Below are 22,876 nucleotides of genomic sequence, written 5' to 3' on the forward strand. Positions count from 1 at the left end.
TGATGCTTATCTTTGAAGCAGCTGTAAGAGTCAAAACACAGTTCTAGGAATCTCCAAGAATTTTGTACTATATTCCTAATCTTCTGTATGTCGTCTTGACAGTATAACTACAGAGTAGGAGTATTGCAAAGCATTCATAGAGTAATAGAGTATAGAAGTTATAGTCCCGTTTATAGGATTGAGAGATATGGAGATCATGGTCTGAGATCAAATAATGGTGTTTTAAGTCATAGTTACTTAAAAGATAGAGAGCTTTATTTCTTAGTGTACTGAAAAGATAGATGTGGCAATGAAGGCTTAGTTTTGGTTACAGTGGGGTTTTTTTGGTTGGTTGGTGTGGTTGTTTTCTTTTTTAAACCTGATTTGATCTGTTACACAGATCTGCTATTAGTATTGACAGGCACTGTCACGTGGTCTGACAGATTAACTTCTTGGGTTTGAGTTTTTTTGTTAAATCATTATGTTTACATGATCATGTGGATGAGCAGGTTTTTTTCTAAATCTGGATTGTCATCCCATAAGGGGTGGCCCAATCTGTTGTTTAAAACAGGACACAATTCTGAGTAATGTGCCCTAGTGAACGCTGCTTGAGCAGGAGGTGGGACTAGATGACCTCCAGTGGTTTTCAACGTTACCTGTTCTTTGGGTATTTGGGTACCCATGATTTGGGAATTGGGAGGCTACAGTTCATTTGTAGCCTTGCTCTCAACTCTAGTGTTGTCAGGTTTACTTCTCTGCTACCTGTAAAATTGAAGTAATGGTACATTTATGACTTCTGATCACTAACTGAAATGTTTTGGCTAAGAAGCAGTGATGATTCTTTTTAATGCCTGTCTTTTTAGGATCATTTAATGCGCTGCTTCGAGAGCTGGTAGCAGAATTTACTTTGACTGACAACTCTGCTAATACAACCACATCACTCCTAAGGTCTCTTTGTCATTATGATGATAGTGTTCTGCTTGGCTCTTGGCTGCAGGAAACAGATCATAAGTCAATTGAAGATCAGGTAATAAAAAAACTAGAAGAATTAATTGTCTGCCCTGTCTGTGTGATCTGTGTGGGGAAGCCTTCTAAAAGTGAAGCTTCATAATTTGTTGTTAGTCTTATTTCAGAGCTTTGTTAGATGTAAGTCCTTCCATCCACAGGGAACTGTTTTGATTAAAAACCACCTACAACTGAGATATAAATTGCATGATGCTAGTCATAGAGTTGTGCTTAGGGAAGAAGCCTCATTTCTTTTTAAGAAAAACCCAACTCAACGTATCTTCCTGTCTGCCAATTTTCCTAGCCTAGCAGTTGTTCTCATACAGGTTTTTTTGAACTAGGAGAAATGTAGGTTCCCTTTAACCTGTTTTGTAATGAAACTGCTGTCGAAATATCAGTATTGCAAATGGTGTTATAGCAAAACAAGATTTAACTGGTTTTATAGGTGTAATATGGAATCTTATGTTTCATTTGAAAGTGTTGACACAATGTTGTTGGCTGAAAACACCTCTTCTGCAAACAGCCATCTAGTAATGGGAAGGTTTCTCAGAAGGTTTGATGGAGCAGATCCAAAAGCCAAGACTGATACCAAGGGTGTGGGACGCTGTTTCTGAGCCAAGATCAGCATGTCAAAGCAAAAAAGAATTTTACAAGCTTCCTTTGTTTATTGTGGAGGACATAGTAGACTTCCAGTGCAGTCTTCAATCTACAGAGCTTTTTCACCCCCTCCTGCCCTTTCTTTTTTTCACTTCCTGACTGTAAAACAGTGGTGCTCTTGGTAAGTGGAGATCTGTAGTCTGTCACAGGGTTCTGGCAGTATGTGCTCAGAGCCCAGAAAGCCAGTGGAGTCCTGTGCTGCATCAAAAGCAGTGTGGCCAGCAGGTTAAAGGAGGTGCCCCTCTGCACTGCTCTTTCATCCCCAATATAAGGACATGGAACTGTTGAAGCAAGTCCAGGTGAGGGTTACAAAGTTGATAAGAGGACTGGAGCACCACCGTTAAAAAGACGGACTTAGAGAGTCGGGGCTGTTCATCCTGGAGAAGACAAGGTTGCACCGACACCTCACAGCAACCTTCCAGTATCTGAAGGGGGCCTACAGGGAAGTCAGAGAGGGACTCCTCACATGGAACTGTAGTGATGGGACAAGGAGTAACAGGTACACATTGAAAGAGGGGGAATTTAAGTTAGATATTAGGAAGAAATTTTTCATTGTGAGGGTGGTGAGACACTGAAATGATTGCTGGGGAAGGTTGTGGATACCTCAACTCTGGCAGTGTTCAAGGCCAGGCTGGATAAGGCCTTGAGCAGCCTGTTCTAGTGGAAGGTATCCCTGCCTACGACAGGGGAGCATTGGGACTAAGATGATCTTTAGGATCCATTCAAGCCCTAACTTTCAGCCATTCTATGATTCTCTTCTGCTTAGTCATGTTTCATTTTTTAGTGATATAGAGGTCTCAACAGATGTTTGCTGTGTTTTCTGACCTTCTAAGAAGAATAGACCTACTAGATTCTATAATTTTGCTTCACAATTAAATAATTCATAGGAGCACAGAACTTTCTTCAGAGAAATAGATGATTGTTTAATAGTGTTTCATGAAAGAATGATGGTTAGGAAGTGTTTTTCTGATGATAGGAGAGTTAATAATTTTAGTACTGTTTCTAAGTCTTTCTTTGTAGGGCATTATTATAGCCAAAACTGATCATTTAATACACTGTATTGTAACTCTATGCTCAGAGAGTGAATTGATAACCTTTTTTTATAAAATGGCACTTCATATTCAGTGATTCAGAAGCTACTGTTAGTACCAGAATTAATCTGCTTTTCTTTTAATTTTCATCTCTTGATACCAGGAGTGATAGTTTGTGTATTTATCCAGCTGTTAATGATTTTGACCCTTCAGAATTCAGCTGGCCCTGTAAATACTAACATGTGTGCATGGGGATACTGCAGTTGTATTCAGGTGTTTGTAAGCTTTTCTTTTGTTTTAACTACTGCGTATGTGTTTTGGTTATCGCTAGTTCCAAATTTTATGTGCAAAAGTATATTGAGAGGTATTCATGTTGTGTGGCATTTTGCAGCTTCAGCCAAACAGTGCGTCTGGAAGTGGTGCTCTGGAACATGATCCTTCTTCTATTTATTTGCGCATCCCCGCTGGTGAAGCTGTACCTGGTCCCCTTCCTTTAGGAGTATCTGTCATTGATGCATCTGTGGCTCTCTTTGGTGTGGTCTGTCCTCATGTCTCTTACAAGCATAGGTCAGTTGACATCGGTGTTCAATTTCAGAACCTAATGCTTTGTTTCTCTGGATACTGTTACCTTGGGGGTTTTTTTGTTTGCTTGTTTGGTTGGTTTTTTTTGTGAAATAAGCATTGACTATGGTATCAACAGTCTTTAAATTCAGAGTTAAGTATTTCGTGTTCATTGTGCCTCAGGATTCCAGAATATGTACTCACTTTAGAAATAAAGTGATTTCCTCAGTTTTATCACTTTTGAAGATTAGTGTTCAGAGATGGAGACTAGATTCTTCTCTTTTCATACTGCATTTAACAGAAGTAATATCTCTGCAACCAAAATTTCCTGCAAAAGTATCCACTGCAATTAACTTCAAATCAGCCTTGAAAACAGCAGGGGCCTCCATTGAATTTAATTTGGCTTCCACAAGTAAGACCATTTGATTTATAGTCAGCAAGGGATTGTACGCATGATGAAAAAGAGGAAATGGAATTCAACTTATTTTCCTTTGTGTTGCACATGACCTCAACAGAGTTATGAGTTGTCAGGACTAATTTCGTTATTCAGTTTAGGCAATTTGTTGCTGAGCAGAGTGAAAGCAGTTCCAAGATGCATTTCAAAGTAAAATGATCTTTCAGTGCAAACCTGATGGGAACAGTTTTTTCATAGCAGTCAACCCCATTTTGAAGTAAGCGCAGGATAGACTTGAGGCCAACTTGCAGTAATTCGATTTAGCCTATACTTGTTGTTAACTGCAAAAATATGTAGCTTGGGAACTGCTGAGTAGTTAAGAATGCAGATTATTAATTATACTCCTGTTTTTGGTATCTTCTAGGGAATGTTCCTCCTCCCAGTAATGTTTTCTGGGGAGGAGTGGGGGCAGGAATGGAGGTTAAATGGGAAAAACAATAGGAACAATAAAACAAATATGAAGGGTAACACTCTTTTAAATGGTAGTGGAAAGACAGCATTTTTCCACTCTGGTCCTTATAGCTTTCTAGTTATACAGCCAAATGCACCTGAAGATTCACTTCTTCTTGGTAGTGGTTTCTTCAAAGGAAAAGTAAACATTTGTGGATGAACTAAAAGAACCAGCAAAGGGATGTTCAGAGTAACTGCCCGTACTACCTGTAGTGAATACCTTCTGCAGCCCCTGAAGCATAAGTTCTGTTACTGAACTTAAAAGGCCCTTTTGTTGTGTATGGCTTTTACCAGCTGTGCTTTAGTTTGTATTTTGAAAGGCTGTAACTTCAATTATGTTCTTTCCTTTATTTTAGATTACAGATGTTGGATCATTTTGCTGAATGTGTCAAGCAGGCTAAAGGTGTTCGCCAGCAAGCTGTGCAGCTTAATATCTTTACTGCTGTTCTTAGTGCCTTGAAGGTAAGACTTGTAAACTTGTAATGAAAGCCAAAGTTTGTGTTCAGTACAAAGGGTTGTTAGGAGAGTGCTACTAAAGTTACTCAAAAATTCAAAAATTTGAAAATTCCAGAATTGAATTTTTTTTCAGATACTAGCTTGAGCTTTTGTCTGCATGTATCAGTACAGAGAACATATGAGGCTCATGTAATCAGCATTTTATAGTAGTCAGCATTCTGTAATATTCAGACTGTCTTTTTTTTTCTTTCTTTCTTTCATCTTCAGTCCTGTGGTTTTATTTGCATTGGGCTCATGGATTTAAGTACTTTGTCTATATACTCAGAAAACCCCTAGTGTCACAGAGTATCATTCAGATATGGCTTGTGTAATTGAATACACAAATAGATTTGGGTTTACGTTTTGGTTGCCTTGTTGCACAGAATTCAAGGTGCTTATGCCCAGTCCCACTGACTGCAGCTACTGCTCTGTGCTCTCTTATCTACACTTGGAAATGCAACCTCATGCTATCATGTCAGGAAGTAAGACAGCAAGTCACAAATAATGGCTGCCCAGTTTAAGCTGTTACTGGAGCTCCATGTCTTTGGTTGATTGGCAAAATCAGCACCTCAGTTCTTTGTGTTGTTCTTAAAAATGTGATCTACATTGCTACAAGTTGAAATGTGGATTCTGAGGCAGATTTCTGGAAGCTCCCGTGCCATACCAAGTGGCCAAAAAATTATCGAAATTGAGCTGAAATGAGGACTTCAGATCAGAAAATTACAATCTGTGGTAGAGCCTTTGACTTCTTCCTCTATTGCACATGCAGTAGTTTTACTTTATATGTCTTTAATTATTTTTCCTCAGGTAAAAATACCTACAGAAGCACTGTTTAGTGTTATTGTAGAGTGTTCATATAAGAGACTGTATTAATGTTTGTAAATGTGATTATTAAGAATTTTTTTTTTTTTATGTAGGGTTTAGCTGAGAATAAAAGCACATTAGGACCAGAAGAAGTCCGCAAATCTGCTCTGACGCTCGTAATGGGTGCCCTTGATAATCCTAACCCTATTTTGAGATGTGCAGCAGGTGAAGCTCTTGGCAGAATGGCTCAAGTGGTTGGAGAAGCCTCTTTCATTGCTAGAATGGCTCAATACAGTTTTGATAAGTAAGTTGATTTTAATTCAGAAAAGGAAATAAAATTATAATTTAATGTAGTTTGAAAGATTCCTCTTCTAAATACTGTATTGATTATTCTCTTCTTTCATGCTTGATCCCTGTGGTTATGTAGATCTAACAAACCTTCAAACAGATTCTTCTCTTGGATTTATTTCATATGAGGAATAAAAGCTGAGTTGTTACACACTCAGAATGTGAAATGATATTGGTGAACAGCTTTTGATGAGTTACTTGAAGGGTGACTAAACTGTTTCTGATAGACAAGCACAGCTTACATTAAGTATGTCTGTAATATGAATTGTGTAGTAGCAGTTCTGTTTCACTAAAGCATCCTCTTCATACATTGATTTAACTTATTTACTGACCTGTACTTTTTTGTATCCTGTTGTTTATCTTGGGTCTTTAGAAAGATGTCTGGTAGAAGCAGCAAGACATGTTTCCCAATTCCATGCTTAAATTTAAGGCATCAGCATATTTGTGAATCAGAATGCAACTGCCTCAGGGCTGCAGCCCATGTTTTTGGCTGGGCTGGGTGCCTGCACATAGCCTCAGTCCAGCTCTCTTACCTCTGGGTAATTAAACTTTTCTCACCCTTTCATCTTGTAGTAAAGTATCTCATCCTTGCTGTCTTTCCTTGAATTTCTGTTACTGGGATCTTCCTTGGTTTCTTATCTATGTTAACTTGCAAGTTGTTAATGGTTGTCATTCTGTTGACAGTCAAGTAATTTTTTATATTTGAGATGTGCATTTACCTTGTTGTTCACTGATGGCCAAGAGCATGCATGTCTCTCATATACAGTCAAACAGAGAAAAAGTATCTTTCTTTGTACTAATTAGGAAATCCCTCTTAATCTCTCTTCCTCACCCTCTGAAAAGGCTTCTAATTACCAAGTGGTGTACGTGGCATGCATTCAGAAGCAGTATTGTAAAGAATACTCAGTAAGTCAATGCATACAACTTCATACAACTAGATCATTTAAAATACTACTCATTGCAGTTTAGTTTCATTATAAAAGGCTTTCTACTTAAAAAAATAAAATGGCTCTATTGGAAAAGTCATAAAAATCAGCTGTGAAAGAAAACAGCTATATGAAAAACCAGATTTGCAGTGGAAGATGTAGCTGTGGATTTCTTTGTAGTTCCTCAGTGTGTGTTGTAATTTTTCTATTCTTGATTCCTTTTCACTGCAATGTTTTAGGAATGATTATTAAATTAGTCTGCTGTGAAACACTGCTAAACTCTTGATTCTTTTTCTATATCCTCCAAAACTCTTCTTCAAGAAGATCGTGTTCTGACCAGAAAAAGAAGAAAATTTTAAAAATACCTTTTTTTCCTTTTGTTTTATATGTAATCTGGGTTAAATGCAATACAGAGTAAGTACATTGTTTTTGCTGTTGTTATTAAGGCTTCTCAAGATCTCATGGGGTGAGGCCTGCAAAATTTTGTTAGTCTTTTGCACTGTTGTGATACTTCAAGGATTCTGTGTAGCAAACTTTCTGAATGACATGATTTCTTTGTATTTAAACATCCACAGATTAAAATCTGCTCGAGACGTTGTATCAAGAACAGGCCATTCCTTGGCTCTGGGTTGTCTGCATCGGTATGTTGGTGGAATAGGTTCTGGACAGCATTTGAAAACTAGTGTCAGTATTCTCTTGGCTTTGGCACAAGATGGAACCTCTCCTGAAGTCCAGGTAAAAAGAGCAACCACCACAAAACTACTTAAAATGTTCAAGATGAAGATTAAAAATTAAACTACCTGCTCAGATATTCACATGACATTATACAGTCACATGTAAGACGTAGCATGTGCCAGGGAGCGTGAAGAAAGTGGATCTTTCCTTATAAACTCCCAGAGTGCAGAATCCCAAAGATGTGGTGTAATTAAGATGTAACCTCATAGTGATTTAGAGAGGCAGTTGCAAGTGGTCATGTTAATTCAGAAGGGCATCTGTCTGCTTGTCAGATATTCCAGAGTGATGCGCTGTGGGCATATTCCAAACTGACTTTAATTTTAAAGCAGAATGTGTTAGTTTTGCCTTGGCTGCCTAAACAGAAGCTTTTAATAACTGGCTAATGACTGACATGTAATCAGTTATTGGAATCTTGGGCGATGAGCTGTGGTTTCCTTTGTCAAGTAATTCCTGTGTATGTGCTACATATACAGTACATCATCTTTGCAGAGTTATGTTATGAAAACAGAAATCTGTTGCAAGCTAAGTTGCAGTTAGGGGACAGAAGAGGAATAAGTAGGAGCCAAGACTAAGACAGGGAGGGGTTTCTATCTACTATGGACTATAGATGTGTGAAGTCTCACAAGAGGGTGACTTGACTGCTAAAAGTTGCTGGTATAGCAGAATGGAGACTGAACGTGCTGGTGAAAGAGTAATGCTTTTGGAGTTGCTGAATGTGGATAGACACTGTGAAGTTCAGAACACTTCTTAAGTTGAAAATACTGGAAAATCAGAAGAAAATGTTGTTTTTGCACTCTCAGGAGAAATACAAGGGGTCAGTGTCCTGGTCTGTCTTTACTTTCCTTTAAGTAAGAGCTTTCCTTTAAACCTCTGTTTGTGGCTGTTGTGAAAAGACGAGAGGGCTAGATGGGCTAGTACATGTGTCTTTATATTAAGTAGTTGAATGTTAGAGGGAAAAGTGCTGATTTGTTTTTTTCCTTCAGCAATGAAATCTATCAGAGCACTAAAAGAATTACTTGAAAAAAAAGGAAACTTCTTTTGAGTAAAAGCAAGTGTCCTGGTCTATAATTACTGTTCTTCAAAGATTGTGCTGTAATTGCATAATATAATAGATAACTTCTTGTCATCCTTTTCATGAATTACTGCAAGGAAATGAGTACCTGGAATGGTGACTATTGTGCTTTAGCAGCAGGAAATTGTGTGCCACCCATCAGTAGGGGCACTTTATACCCACAGACTGAGAAGCTGAAGCCCCCAGTAACTATAAAGAATCATACTTATACCTTGGTTTGCTGTTAACTTGATAGAACGTACTTCAGTGCCTTCTTATTTCTTTTCCTCAGGGTAATAAAAAAAACCAAAATTAGAAAGCTTATCACTTGGGAAAACAAGCCTAGGTTTTTTTTTCGGGGAGATAATGTTAAAAAAAAATCTATAAATACAATTTTAAGTCGTTTGAATTTTCTTAGTTTATTTAAGGAAAGACAAAGTGCAATTTGCATATGTAACCAGCTTCATGTATGAGTGGGTAACTTGAGGCATATAATTGTGCACCAGTAATTTCAAAAACAAATTGGAAAGGTTAACGTTTTATGAAAAAAGAAAAGAAAAAGAAGTATAAAAGGGACGTCCAGGTAGAACTTGCATATCTACCTCACTTTTCATTGAGAACACAGCACCTGGCCACTGTGAAAAGCTAAGCTTTTAAACCTCGTCCCTCACTGGATCAGTGTGGTTACACAGAAACTGTGTGGAAGTATAATGGAAATTTACGGGAATTAAAGGATAAGCTGTAATGTGCTACCACAGGATTAGGACTGTAGAGGTAGTTACATGATTGCTAGTGCTAATGGTTTTTGGGTTGCATCAGAGAGGATTAAAAAGGAGCAGTTTTGAAGGCAGGTATTCCAGCTTATTCCTAAGAGTCTAGCTTTGTAATAGTAATACTCTTTTATCTTAGTCTTTTCATGTACTTAATATGAGAAAATTCTGAAATAAGATCATTTAATAGGATGTTACGAAGAGATAGCTAGTCCTTTCAGATCTGTCAGTGGAATTTATTTCCTATGAAACATCAGTATCCAAAAGGACTGTCCTCTTGCCTGCTTCTTGCTTTGACAATTACAATAAATTATTTTTTTCTTTTGTTGTTTACTCACTTCACAACTGAAATAGGTCTTTCACCATATTTTTTCCTCATGCTGTAGTACGCTGACTGAACAGCACTGCTTTTTGCTCTTGTACCCTCTAATAAGAAATCTAGAAAAATACATGTGAACCTTTCAGCTTGTCATGAAAATCAGTTCCTACGAGAATATAAAAGACCTTCTCTGCTAAGCCTTTGTAAGCTGCCCATTTCAGACTCTGCCTCCAGTTTTATAGTGGAATGATTCTCTCTTTCTCCTGTCCTGAGTCAGTTTTCTTTTTTCCTTTTTGTTTTAAGTGGATGTGATATTTGGGCTTGTATTTTTCTTCTTCAAAGTGCTTAAGCATATTTTTTCTCAAATTCTTTGTCACCTTATTTCCATTATCTTCAAAATTGCTGATAACCAAAGAGTATTTTAGATATATTTAAACTCTCAGGTGATTTGCTTGAGGTCCTGAGACTTCTGAAACACTTCTGGAGTCAGAATAGCGAACTAGACTTGTTTGAGAACAGAAGTACAGAGCTAGGCTCCATCTGCATAAAAAACTGTTTAATTTCCTAAATGCATTACTAAAAGGTATTCCTTTGTGTTTTTGATAGACCTGGTCTCTCCATTCACTTGCCTTGATAGTGGATTCTAGTGGACCAATGTACCGTGGGTACGTGGAGCCAACGCTCTCTCTCGTTCTCACCCTGCTCTTAACTGTCCCGCCATCGCATACAGAGGTGCATCAGTGCTTGGGCAGGTGCCTTGGAGCTATAATAATTACTGTTGGGCCTGAGCTGCAAGGTTAGTGGGCATTTGAAGAGAAAAAGAAAAATCTACCTTGTATAAAGATGATATTGTAATCTTAAATGGAAGAATATAAGTTTTTGTTAGTTGCAGGTGGGGGGAGGAGATGTTGACTGTTTCAAGCAGCCTTGCTTTGATCCTCCTTATGACTGCTTGGGGCTTTTTTGACTTCAGTTTGAGATTTGTATAAAGAAGTTGCAGGATGTATGGTGTTTTGGCTAATGGTAAATTTGCGTGGTACGCCAGCCATGAAACCCTTGCTGTGGATTTTGCTGCATATGTTGTGTACAGGTGGGGCATGAGACAAGGTTTTTCCTCCATTTCTTTAACACGTGTTTATTTTAAGCTGATGACAAGAGCTTAAGTTTGACATAATTGATGATACTGTGAACTAGAACTCATTTTCATTCATTCTTGATATCCTTAGATCTCTGTACCTTACTGTGGTGACTTAAAATCTTGTCATGCCAAACACTGTGTCTGAAATTTTGTGCCTCAGGTGTTAAAAACATGGATTTTTAACTTTGTCTAACTGGGATTTTTAGGAATGTTTATAGGATGGTCTTTGATGCAGTGCCAGAGAGCCAACCACTAGTGAAATTCTATCTCTAAATAACTGGACTTAAGGTTTTAGTTATGAAATAGTTCTAGATGGTTTAATTGAACTTGTGTGTCTGTGTGCTAACCTTTTGACCTGGAATATGATTAACTTTTAGAATAACAACTTAAGTAGAATGTCTTCTGCAGGTTACATTTCTGTAATTCAGAATATTTTTATAAACCTGATGCAGGTTAATTCTTAAAATACAGAATGGGATTGTTCTTCAAATTAAATACTGTTCTTTTTAAGTGCTTGTTCTAGTAGAGCAGTGCAATTCATCTATTGGAGCTAATTAAACTTGCCTGCATACATAGATACTAGCTTAAGAGTTACCTGATATTTTAGGAAATGGCTCAGTGTGTGAAATGTCGCCTATACATATATAGAATGAAAGAGACTTTTCATGTTTAACTTCAGAGAATTAACTGGCTTCATGACCTGGGAAGATAGTCTCAAAATACTTCTGACTGGAGATTATTGATCCAGAATTTCATTTGGATGGCATGTTGTTTAACTGAGCTAAAAAAAGAGATACTGAAACACTCTGTTGTGTTTCTAATTTGCATGGAAAATCAGAGAAGTTGCATGTTAATCTGTGAACTTTTTTTTGGTGATATTGAAGCTTTGATAATTCTTGCTTCTCAAAGGCTTAAAGTCTGCAGTTGGTATAGAAAAGTTTTGCTGTGTTAAGGATATCCTATTACATCATTAGGTAACGGAGCTACGATTTCAACAATCCGTTCTTCCTGTTTGGTGGGATGTGCAATCACACAAGACCATTCAGACTCACTTGTTCAGGCAGCTGCTATATCCTGCCTTCAGCAGCTTCATATGTTTGCACCACGGCATGTCAACCTGTCCAGTCTGGTTCCCAGTCTTTGTGTGAGTATCAAATGCATCCCTTTTGCTCCTCAAAGTTTTATGCATGTGCTTAGCAGAGGACAGGGGAAATACTTAGCAAGATGTCAAGGACAGCCATATGTAATAAGCAAGTTATATTTGCAAGAACCCTGGAGTCCCCAAGACATTTTACATATTTTCAGAATGCTGCCCAAACTGAAATCATAGGGGCTGATTCTCTTTCACCCTCGATAGTGTAAGCAAGCATTTATAAATAACAAGCTTAAGCTTGGAAGTAAGGCAGAGGCTTGAACCCAAAACATACCAAATATGAATATAAGAGGAAAGGTGGCATGGGTGGGTGTGGTTTTAGTGTAGGTTGGGTTGGTTTTTTTTAATAATTACTATCGTAAAAATTATTTTTAGAGGTTTCAGTAGTCCAGTACTGAGAAATTTGAAAAGCTTCTCCATAATATCTGTTAGATGTTTTGCAAAGTTGTTTATGCCATTCTTTGCAGCACTGATGACTCAGTGTTACCTGAAGGAATGCAATCTTACTTATGTCAACATTGGACCTTTTTCTTAGTCTGCCATCCAGATTTTCCCTAGGGCATCCTGTCATGATTACATGCTTCTCTCCAGCCCTGTGCACACCCAAGCCCCACCCTGCCCCAAGCACTCCTGGGAGTGCAGTGTGTTTACAGAATCTGTCACTTGTCCCTTAACCAAATTTTGCATGAAAGGGGTGCAACATATCCAGAAGTAGGTAAGCTCTTTTGTATGAATACCATGTACAACATGACAGAAATTCCCTACAGCAATTTACTCTGTGACTACCAGTGGGCGGTGTAACAGACAGTGAAGTTCATGCATGACTAACTAGTGCTGTTTTGAAACCTTTTCCCATAGTTTTCGACTGTTTCTCTCCTGTTAGATTATGGTCTTCTGCTAAATGAAAGCTATTTTTGTTTCCCTTTCTCATATTCCTTACTTTCAAGTTGTACTTAGTTTGATAGGGTTTCCTTGGAGTTGTCTTGGGCATTTCTTCATACTGCAAATGCACAGATATGTAGGCAAGGTCTGCCTTACCTGCACCATTAGCCAACTCTTCAGAATGGATTTAATGCCAGGTATCAAAATTAAACCACGCAGCACCACACTCTCATTTTAATTTCTTTTTCCTGCATTGGCTTCATAACTTGTAGTTATTTGTTTTGTAACTTGAAATAGGGAATACCTTTTGCATTAATTAAATCTCCCAAATAGTCTGTGTTTTAGTTCATTAAAACAACCTCAGTGTGGTATTTAGAGGTTCTTTAAAGACTGCTTGGTTTTTTAGGACTAAAATCTTGTATATTCATATGTGGAATAAAGATCTACTGTTAAAATGCTTTATAAACTGTACAACCCTTTCATTTAGGGAAGCATTTTCCATCCCCATAATAAGCTAATACCGAGAAAGCAAATTGATATTTGGTTTATAAAAACCAAATTATCCTGGAGTAAATAAGGAATTAGAGTTTATTAAAGGGCAGTCTTCACCTCTTCCACTCTGGAAAAACATTCATTTTTCTGTGCAGCTATTTCCTCTCAGAAAAATAGAGACCATGCACAATTCTTCTGTAAGGAAAATATTTGCTTGTGCTTGAGGTGATTCAAAGGAATTAGAAGCCAGTGTTGGTTAGCAAAGAAATCTGATGCTGTCTTATTGAGAGGCACTTTTAAGAACTTAATGCTATAGATTTTATTACACATTTGAAATGCAAGTTTTATGATAGCTGTCATGTGTAGTGCACCTGATAATGGCTTTTTGTTTAAAAGAATGTGATTTACAGCTGTAGCAGAATATGAGGCAGAGTAGTACAGGAGTGCAACAAATTGGAAACTGTAATTAATCTAAATCACACTGGCACAGTAGTTCCAATATTTAAGCTTTTATCTCTTTAACCAGGTGACAGCTGCCAGCTCTATGTATGTTAGCTTTATTTTCATATTTGTATATTATGAAAAGTGCTTACTTCTGAACTTTCAGAACTTGGTACCCAGCAGCTCACACATGGGCTTATGACTGAAATGTAGAGTGCTTTTAGTCCTTGGCAGCATTGATTTATTGATGCTGGGGTGCAGCAGTTCACTCATCTGTAATGGTTTTGATTTTCAGGTTCATTTGTGCAGCTCTCACTTGCTGCTGCGCCGGGCTGCAGTTGCGTGTTTACGACAGCTTGCTCAGAGGGAAGCATCAGAAGTGTGTGAATATGCCATGAGCTTAGCAAAAAATGCTGGAGACAAAGAAAACAGTGGCATCAGTAGGTATTTCTTTCATGTGGCCTTTTTGTAACAGTTGAATGCACATGTATGCATACGTGTGCTTTGCCTTCAGAAAGAAGGGAAAAAAGCCCAAAGCCCCTTTATACCCCTAGTGAAAAAAACCCTAAAACTGTCACTTCTGGCTTCAGTAACTTCTGGCCACACCCCTGCTTACCTCTGGAATTTCGTTTCTAATTTAACTATTTGCAAAATTCAGACTTAAACCTCTCTCTCTCTCATTAAGGCTGGCAATCAAATAGGGAATGCAGCATATATACACTGGAAGCATTTTACAGTTTTTCTGGTATTACAGCTTTTGTTATTTTGAAAATTGACTTAATGGTGTGCTGTTTGATTGAGCTGCCTGGTTGTGTTATATTCTGTTAGCATCACATCTGCAATGCCTGTGGGCTTTGCTGGCTGGTCTAATTGTTGCATGTATCATTTTATTTTGATAATAGGAGGTGCAACAGTGTTGAGCAGCACAGTCTTAATACAAGTGTAGAATTGTGAGCTTACTCAAATGATACCAGTTAAGTCTGTCTCTGGGAGGAGTCTTTAGAGTCCAATACTGTTAGTGTTTTTTTACAAATTCATGGGCTATGTACCTTGAAGAGAGATATTTTTTATTTTTTTAACTAATACTTGGAGGTGTTATTTGCCTTGCAATAAAATTAATTGCTGTATTGGAATCTTTCTAGTGTTATTTCAGAAAAACATCAGTAACATCTTGGTGATCTTTGACTGAACTATACACACATGTACATAATGTTCTGGTTATCATTTTGCAGACATGAATCCTTTTGCACCAGGAGCTGGCTCTCGGCGAGATGCTCATTCCCGGCATCAGGGGGTTAACATAACAGAGACAGGCCTGGAAGGCGTCCTTTTTGGAATGTTGGATCGTGAGACTGATCGGAAATTGTGCTCAGATATCCATGATACTCTGGGACATATGCTTTCATCTCTCGCAGTAGAAAACCTTTCTCACTGGCTCATGCTTTGTAAGGATGTCCTTGCAGCTTCCAGTGGTAAGTGTTCTGTTGTGTTACATAAATGACAATGTGTCCTTAGCATTAGCACGTTCTGGCAGTATTGGTTTGCAGCTTGTCTTTTATCCTAGTTAAGACGTAGGTTATATTGTATACAGAATTTTGATTGTAATGCAGTTAAACTTCCACAGAAAGAAGGAATTATCGAAGTTAAGTTTCAGAATATGCTCATAAGAGTAAAAAGTTATCTGCTTGAAGTAGGATTTCCAATGGAGAAGCAGTGTGTTTATAAGTCTGACATTTCAGTATCTTAGTGAAAGCAGACATCCTTTTTAGCCTGTATACATCAGGATTCTACAAAGACAAGACTCCTGTACACATTCTGAGCTTTCTTTTACAAGGTTTTGTGAGTTATGTGAGTGATGTGATGATGGGTTACTGTGGGGATGAAATTTTTGTTTGTTGTTCAGCTTTGCAGATTTGTTTGCTGAGATTTTGTCCTCTGAGACCTTATTCCTGTTTTTCAGCTTGTAGGATAGTTATGACGCAGAATCTGCTCATTTCCCTTTCATTTATACTTGTTTATTGTCGTGTGTGAGTGCATCCTGAAGCTGTTTCTAAATGCTGCCAGCTTTACATTTACTGATGAGTAATGCTACCAATAACTTCTTTATGCAATGTAGTTACCACACATCTGCCCAGTGAGAAAGACCTCATTTCCTGAGCTTTAAGTTGGCATGTCCTTTTGTTATTTCATGCGGGATAGGTCTTAAAGTTTTTAACATGGTTGTCCAATTTCTTATTTATTTATTAGTAGGTGACATATCTCAGAGAAAAAACATATTTAAATAATTTTCCCTCTGGTGTACTGTAAGCCAGCAACTTCACTTTGAACTCCTTTGATCCAACTAACTGGCATATGACCAAAATGTGGTTTGCTTTTTAAGCAGAGATTTACAAATCAGCCACATGGGGTCCTGCATGCCTTCTCAAAACACCTTTGTTATGAATTGGCATCATCCATGTTTGATTTGCCATAGCCTTTTTCTTTATTGAATGTCTTGGCTCTTCAGTTGCATAAATTTAGACTTTCTAAGAAGCATGCCTTAGTTTCTAAGAAGCATGCATTGCAATAATTTCCTTTAATTGTCCTCTAATTATTGCTGGAATAATTTTTGTCAGTATTTTGGCATTTTTCTAATTTAGACCTTGTCATTGAGGCTTCATGTTTTCATTTCTGAATAACAAAAGTATATATGCATGTTTGGTGAGGGGTTTTTTGTCCGTGTTTGGCTTTTGGTTTTTTATGTGATCCCTGAAACAATTTTATTTTCTGAAATGAAGTCTCAAAGCTACACCTAGAGAAAAGAATTTTCTGAATGTTAATCACATTTTTGAATGCTGTCAGGGGCCTGCTTGGCTGCATAGTGTCCCATGGCACAGAGCTTTGTATTTTTGTTTCAGTTTAACTTGCTTTTTATCTTCCACTTGAAATGGGAGCTGAATAATTCAAAGCTAAACTGATTCTTTTATTCTGAGCCTTATCCTGTTTATTGGCAATTTAATGGGTTAATTTACAAAGCTGGGCAGTTTTGATATGGGATTCAGCTACAGTTGGTAACTGTGGAGAATTAATGTTAGAGGAATTTATATCATGTAAGACAAATAAAGGGTAATTTAATCCAGAACAGAGGTGAAAATCCTTTATTTTACTGATATTTTCTTGCTCTTTGACATTTGTCAAATGTTTCTACAGAAGAATTAGTCTGTTCTGTGGCATGTTTTTCTTCCTTTTAATTTTTTTGTGTGGTAGACATGAGCACAGCTGCTCCCTTGGGAGGAAGCAAGGATGAGGAGTCGGAGAAGAAGGATGAGATGGATGATGATTCAATGTTTACCACCTTGGGTGAAGAGGACAAGTCCAAGCCTTCTGTAGCGCCTCGCTGGGCCACTCGTGTGTTTGCAGCAGACTGTCTGTGCCGGGTTATCATGCTGTGTGAGAATGCCAACAAGGCACACTTTGACCTGGCACTGGCTCGTTCAGCCAGACTTAAAAACCCAAAAAGTAATTGCATGCTTTGGTTTTGTTCTTAATTTTTTATTTTAATTTTGACACCTCTTTGCAGCTTAAGATTACACAACCAAGAAAAAAAATAAAAGCACTTACTCTTTCATTCAAATGGTTAAAACCAAAGGAAATGCCCAGCAAAAGTCAATAAAATTGTACCTTTATAACCACCGTAGTTACAGTACCATGAGCACAAATAATGAGGTTTTCTGGAACATACCAGCTGTGACAGACTGGTCTGCTTAGGGGAAAAAAACCTTAGAGATGCAAAGCTTTTTTCAAGTCTGAAACAGAAGCAATAAACTTTAGCTAAGGGCAAGCTGGGAGTGTTTTCAGAGTTTAATGTAATGACAGCAGTGAAATAAGCTTGAGATTATTTTAGCATCTCCAATCTGAAGAAATGCTAGAAAAGAAAAAAAGAAGGGATAAAGCTACGTAATTATTGCTATGGCATTGGCTGCAGAGAGAGGGATGTGGAAGGGAGTTACAAAAAGACACGGACTTTATAAAGTTAATTCTTTTGGTATCCATGAGAGTGATAAGTCTTAATTTTCAAGCTCATTTTCCAAAGATAGTTTTATGAGTTAGAGGATCAAAAAAATTGAGAGGTCATAAATTGCGTAGCAGTTTTGTGATGAAATGTTTTTCAGATAGTGTGAGGTGTCTGTCCTTGAGCTGTCCATGTTGTTTGTGCTGTATTGTGATTATTTGGGTTCACCTGTGTAGTGCTCATGGGGACTTTGTGTATGTAGGATGAATATTGTGAGCATCCTAGAATGTGTGACATTAATGGACTTGGTGTCTGTGTTGTTGAGGGTGTCTGTTTTGGTATGGAGGGTTATCGGGTCTTTGTCTGTGTTGCTTGGTTCCTGCTTCCAGCACTGTGCCTTGATTTTGTGAGAATCTGGTTTTTGACTTGATTTGAGGCCAAGACCATTGAAGACTAAGAACAGTTTCAGGGAAGTTTATTTTGTCATGGCATTGTATTACAGAGGAAATAATGAACTAACTGCTGCTTATAGGGTCCTGCAGAGAATTGCATATCGTAATCTGGGGAATTTTATTTCTATTTATTTAAAGTGAACTTTGATGTATTTGGTATCATTGTAAAAAGGAAAACTCAGCAAACTTCTACCACCCCAAATTCAGCTTCTAAAATACTCAAATTTTACTGTTGTCTCTGATGGTCTGAAAAAGTAAGTGGCAGACTTTATCACATTGTAGTTTGTAAATTATTTTCATTCGTTCTTTACTGATATGCCTTGGAAAAGTTTCAGCCACAAAAGACGTTTTTCTTCTTTAGCTTGAGACTTGAAAATAGCTTAGGCAATTTGTGGGTTTTGTTAGTTACAGCGGATGTTGTTAAATAATTTATTTTCATGTTGGTTGTACAACGTGGTAATTTCAAATTGAGAGTAGGAAACGAAATAAAATGAATACATAGAGAAGAATAATCCTTTCAGAAATGTTACCGAGCTATGTATTTTTCTTGTTTACACGCTGTCTGCTGCTTGCTTGCAGCCTTGGATGTGGTTTTCAGGAGAACTAGAGGCATACTCAGTTTTAGGTGTTTGAGTTTGACATCAGCAGGGGTCACTGTAAGCATAGGAGTCGAGCAGGGGCAGGAATTGCCTTGAAGATTTCCTGTATGTTTGGAGGTCATTCAAATTAGCTTTCCTGAATGTTTTAATATATTCTAAGATACTTAGCCACATTTACATATTCCATTCTATGCAATTTCTGCTCAGTTTTTAAGGTTGTCTTAGGAATAAAAGTCATAGAATCACTTTGGGGGGGAGAGAGGAAGTGGAAAACAAGAAAGAAAGCTAGGTTACATTGTTTCCTGCTTCTTCCATGCATTAAATGTGGACCTTTGAAAACAAATAGGTAGAATTCATGCATGTCAATGAGGAAAATGTTGCAAAGATTTGTCATGTTAGCTATCTTTTAAGTTGCTAAATAGTTTTTTCTGTTTTGTTCTAAGATGACTTCTTAGTGCTCCATCTCTCTGACCTTATCCGAATGGCATTCATGGCTGCCACTGACCACAGCAACCAGCTACGGATGGCGGGGCTGCAAGCTCTTGAAGACATTATCAAGAAATTTGCATCTGTTCCCGAGCCAGAATTTCCAGGCCATGTGATACTGGAGCAGTATCAGGCGAATGTGAGACGTCCTTTATAAGTTCAGGAAATTGTGTATTTATGCCAGTATGCCAGTATTAGCTTTGAGCACGTTTTGTTATTTCAAAAAAAGCTGTGAGGAGATTTTTCTCTGTGTGAAAATGCGCTGGAGAGACACTCTTATTTACCTCTTCAAATTTTATTTTTGTATCTCTATTTATTGTAATTTAGTAGCTGTTAAAATTCAGTAGCTTGAAAGCCAAATATTGTAAGTTACATTTAATTTTTTCCAGAAGTGGCTATTAGTTTGTAGAATTAGGAATTGGAAAATATCATTCACTCAGTCCTAGATTTAATCTAATAAATCTGTTTCCTTGGGAATTATTGAATGTACTTCTGTTTAAATGAAAAATACAAAAGTAGATCACTGGGAAGTGGGCAATTAAAGATTGTTTTTGGGATATTATTGTGCTTTTTTTGTTGCATACCTTAACTCTTTCACCTCTTTTGTCTTCACTCTGTCTTCAAGTTCTTTCCAAATACTTTTTAAAGTCAGGCTTTCATCTTTTTCACTTCCTGTCTTTTTCTTCTTCCTTCTGTAATGCTGTAACCATTGCTTCTTTCTCTTGGACTTGGTCCTTTTGTTTCAGAAAAATACTGCCTTGTAGCAACTGCCTAAAAGCCATTTTTCAGCCAGGATTTGCATCAAGCGGACTTGATGCAAATCCAAACATAAACATTTGATTTCACATCACTGTTCCTTTGGACATCAAATTGTCATTGGCTTATTGATCCTTAGCAGAAGTTTCACCTGTAATACTGTAATGATTAAAAGGATACTCATTAACAGAAGGAAGATAATATCACGTATTTCACAAAGGTAGTTGAGACTTAAAAAGGCAATGGGCAAGCAGGAAAAAAGGTAATTTAAGACTTTGTTGTTGTTGTTGTTAAGAATGCTATTGCACATGTTTGCTAGACAGCAAGGATAATTTTGGGGTATAACTACAATGCCAAATTTGGCAATCTTGTCTTGCTTGTTCTGTATTTGTCCTTGAGCCTTAAACAAGGTGAGATATACAACACTGTGTCCCTGTTATTTTAGTTGGATTTTAAAAATTTTTCTTCCTATCAACAGGTTGGAGCTGCTCTGAGGCCGGCTTTTTCCCAAGATACACCATCTGATATAACTGCAAAGGCCTGTCAGGTACAGTGGAAAATGTTCACATACTATAAGCAAAACTAATTTTCCTTCTCTTTGGAAGAAGGATGCACAAGAGAAGTAGCATCAAATGGCTGGAAGATGTTGTAAACTTAGGCTGTGATGTTCTTGCAACATCTTTTGAGTTTCCTAGTAGTAATATTTTGTTCCTCAGAAGTGCAGAAGTCCTTTTAGACAGCTACATCAAAAAACATATCTAGAACTATGTCTTCATGTCAATCCTGCAAGAAAAAAAGAGAAAAAAGAAAAAACCTCTTTGCTTAATGAGACCAATAGTAGTTTATTTGTTTTCTTTCAGTCTGATCAAACGTTTGGATTACTGATAATTTACCTTTAAACACTAAATTTCCATTCAGTTTAATGCTCTACTTTAGAAGATCTGAGCATTCTCATTACAGTCATAGTAACAACTTGTCAGTGAAAGTTTGCTAAAAGATTTTTTTTTTGCATGTGTGTGGCATTGTTTTCTTGTGTGTGATCTTGTGTACTGCAATTTAAATCAACTATCAGCAACATAGCTGTAGTAGTATGTGGTTTTCACAGCTAAAGAAACTACTGTGGTTTAAAGCAGCAGTTTTGTTAGCTATGCAAACATAAGTTTTAAAATGATAACTCTTGTGTTTCTGAGTTTTGTTTAATAAATTTGGGTCATCAGGAGCATGATTTTGTGTTGTTCTTTTACTTAATTTTCAGCAAAACTTGCAAGGATAGATCATGTACAGCATAGCTTGGTATCTACATGTAGGAAAAAGTATGTTCAGCCTGATTTACAGAATGTTTCTGCACATTTAAAACTAAACTAAGAGGCAGTTTGTATGAAACCATTTAATATTCCTTATAACTTGTCAAAATCTTCTCTATTCAACCAATTTTAAAGTAGATGTGTGCACTTACAGGATCAAATGGTGGGAGATTAGGTTTGGATATTTAACTCTCTCTAGAAGTTACATGGACAGAGATGAGCTTCCCTGAAGGAGCTGGATGTTATAGTTTTATGTCATTACGGAAACAGTTGTTGACTTGCTCAGCAGCAGAATTGAAGCTGGTCTTATTCCTACTGTGAATGAATAACAGTTCTTTGGGAAGTTTTCAACAGCTTTGTCCTGTACGTGTTTGGGATGCTTTTTAGTGTTTGCATTTATGTTATTTTAAATATGTCCATCATTCCAGATCATGAGAGAGTTCCTTCCCCAAAGGATTAAATGGAACTGGTTCTCTAAAAGCAAAATAAATAAATTGGAGATAGGCCTTGAAAAAAAGAGTTTGTAAAACCTGAACTACTTGAGTTTCATGAGGTTTTTTTGCTTCTGATCCTCATCCTTGTAGAATCATCTCCAGAATAAGAGCAGCTCTTCTGAAAGAATTTGTCGCTTTTTCTCTTTGTAGAATAGCAGCTGCGCCAGAATTCTTCTATTGCCTGCATTATGTCTGGGCATGAATGTGTTTCAGAGGATGAGTGCCAATGTACAGCATTAGTCAGGAGCAGACAATCTGTGTGATGTTTGTTATTTTAAGTACCTGTTTTGATCCATTTAATTCAAATGAAAAGTTGAGAGACAGCCAACTGTCTGTCCACCATTGTGAATAGATTGTTCTAGGTGTAAAACTCTGGGTTCCAAATCATAGCTCGATGTTTAAAATAATTTCTAAGTGTTTTCTTGACATTAATAATTTGAAAGCATCCCACTAGTATGGAGCCTTATATATTGATTTGAGATGTGAGGGGTTTTAAAGATAAGATTTTTTTGGTTGCTGTCCAGTATATTCTTCACAGAGAATGCAGTGACTCATTACCTGAATGATTGACCAAACACTTGGGATGAGAATAAAAAAATTGTTATAACCTATTTATGAAGGATTAAAAAATTTTTTAAATATTTTCTATATATCTATTGAGTTCCCTTGTAATATGCATTGCAAATACAGCCTTTATAACCACCCACCTGAGCAATTCTGTTGTCATGGGTAGAAAGAAAAAAAAAGGAAAACCCGGTTTATTTGTCTTAAGCAGGAAGAATGCCTAAGTTTTTCCTGGTGGTTGTTTTGGGTTTGGTTTTCTAACTGATTTAATTTTTTTTTTCATGTATAGCATTGTTGGGTTTTTTTGCTAGTTTAGAATGATTCTTAACTTTGTTGTCTAGGTATGTAGCGCTTGGATAGGAAGTGGGGTTGTAAGTGACCTGAATGATCTTCGCCGAGTTCACAACCTTCTTGTCTCTTCCCTGGATAAAGTGCAAGCAGGAAAAGGATCTTCTAGCCAGCTTTACCGAGAGAGTGCAACTACTATGGAAAAACTTGCGGTTCTGAAAGCCTGGGCTGAGGTAAACATTGACCATTAA

The 22,876-nt window shown here is 37.3% G+C and overlaps 1 protein-coding gene across 1 annotated transcript in view; it reads left to right on the plus strand.

The window, feature by feature from the left end:
- Positions 1-22,876, plus strand: part of HEATR5B (HEAT repeat containing 5B) — a 54,891-nt gene that overhangs the window by 12,201 nt on the left and 19,814 nt on the right. Inside the window, exons 14-26 of the mRNA XM_008643353.2 lie at positions 843-1,006; positions 3,064-3,239; positions 4,494-4,599; positions 5,550-5,740; positions 7,286-7,445; positions 10,192-10,381; positions 11,698-11,867; positions 13,987-14,131; positions 14,924-15,163; positions 16,938-17,189; positions 19,177-19,358; positions 20,454-20,522; positions 22,679-22,858. Coding sequence (XP_008641575.1) covers positions 843-1,006; positions 3,064-3,239; positions 4,494-4,599; positions 5,550-5,740; positions 7,286-7,445; positions 10,192-10,381; positions 11,698-11,867; positions 13,987-14,131; positions 14,924-15,163; positions 16,938-17,189; positions 19,177-19,358; positions 20,454-20,522; positions 22,679-22,858 — 2,225 coding nt within the window. The remainder of the gene's footprint in view (positions 1-842; positions 1,007-3,063; positions 3,240-4,493; positions 4,600-5,549; positions 5,741-7,285; positions 7,446-10,191; positions 10,382-11,697; positions 11,868-13,986; positions 14,132-14,923; positions 15,164-16,937; positions 17,190-19,176; positions 19,359-20,453; positions 20,523-22,678; positions 22,859-22,876) is intronic.

The sequence above is a fragment of the Corvus brachyrhynchos genome, unplaced genomic scaffold, assembly GCF_000691975.1.
Source record: "Corvus brachyrhynchos isolate BGI_N302 unplaced genomic scaffold, ASM69197v1 scaffold70, whole genome shotgun sequence".
NCBI lineage: Eukaryota > Metazoa > Chordata > Aves > Passeriformes > Corvidae > Corvus > Corvus brachyrhynchos.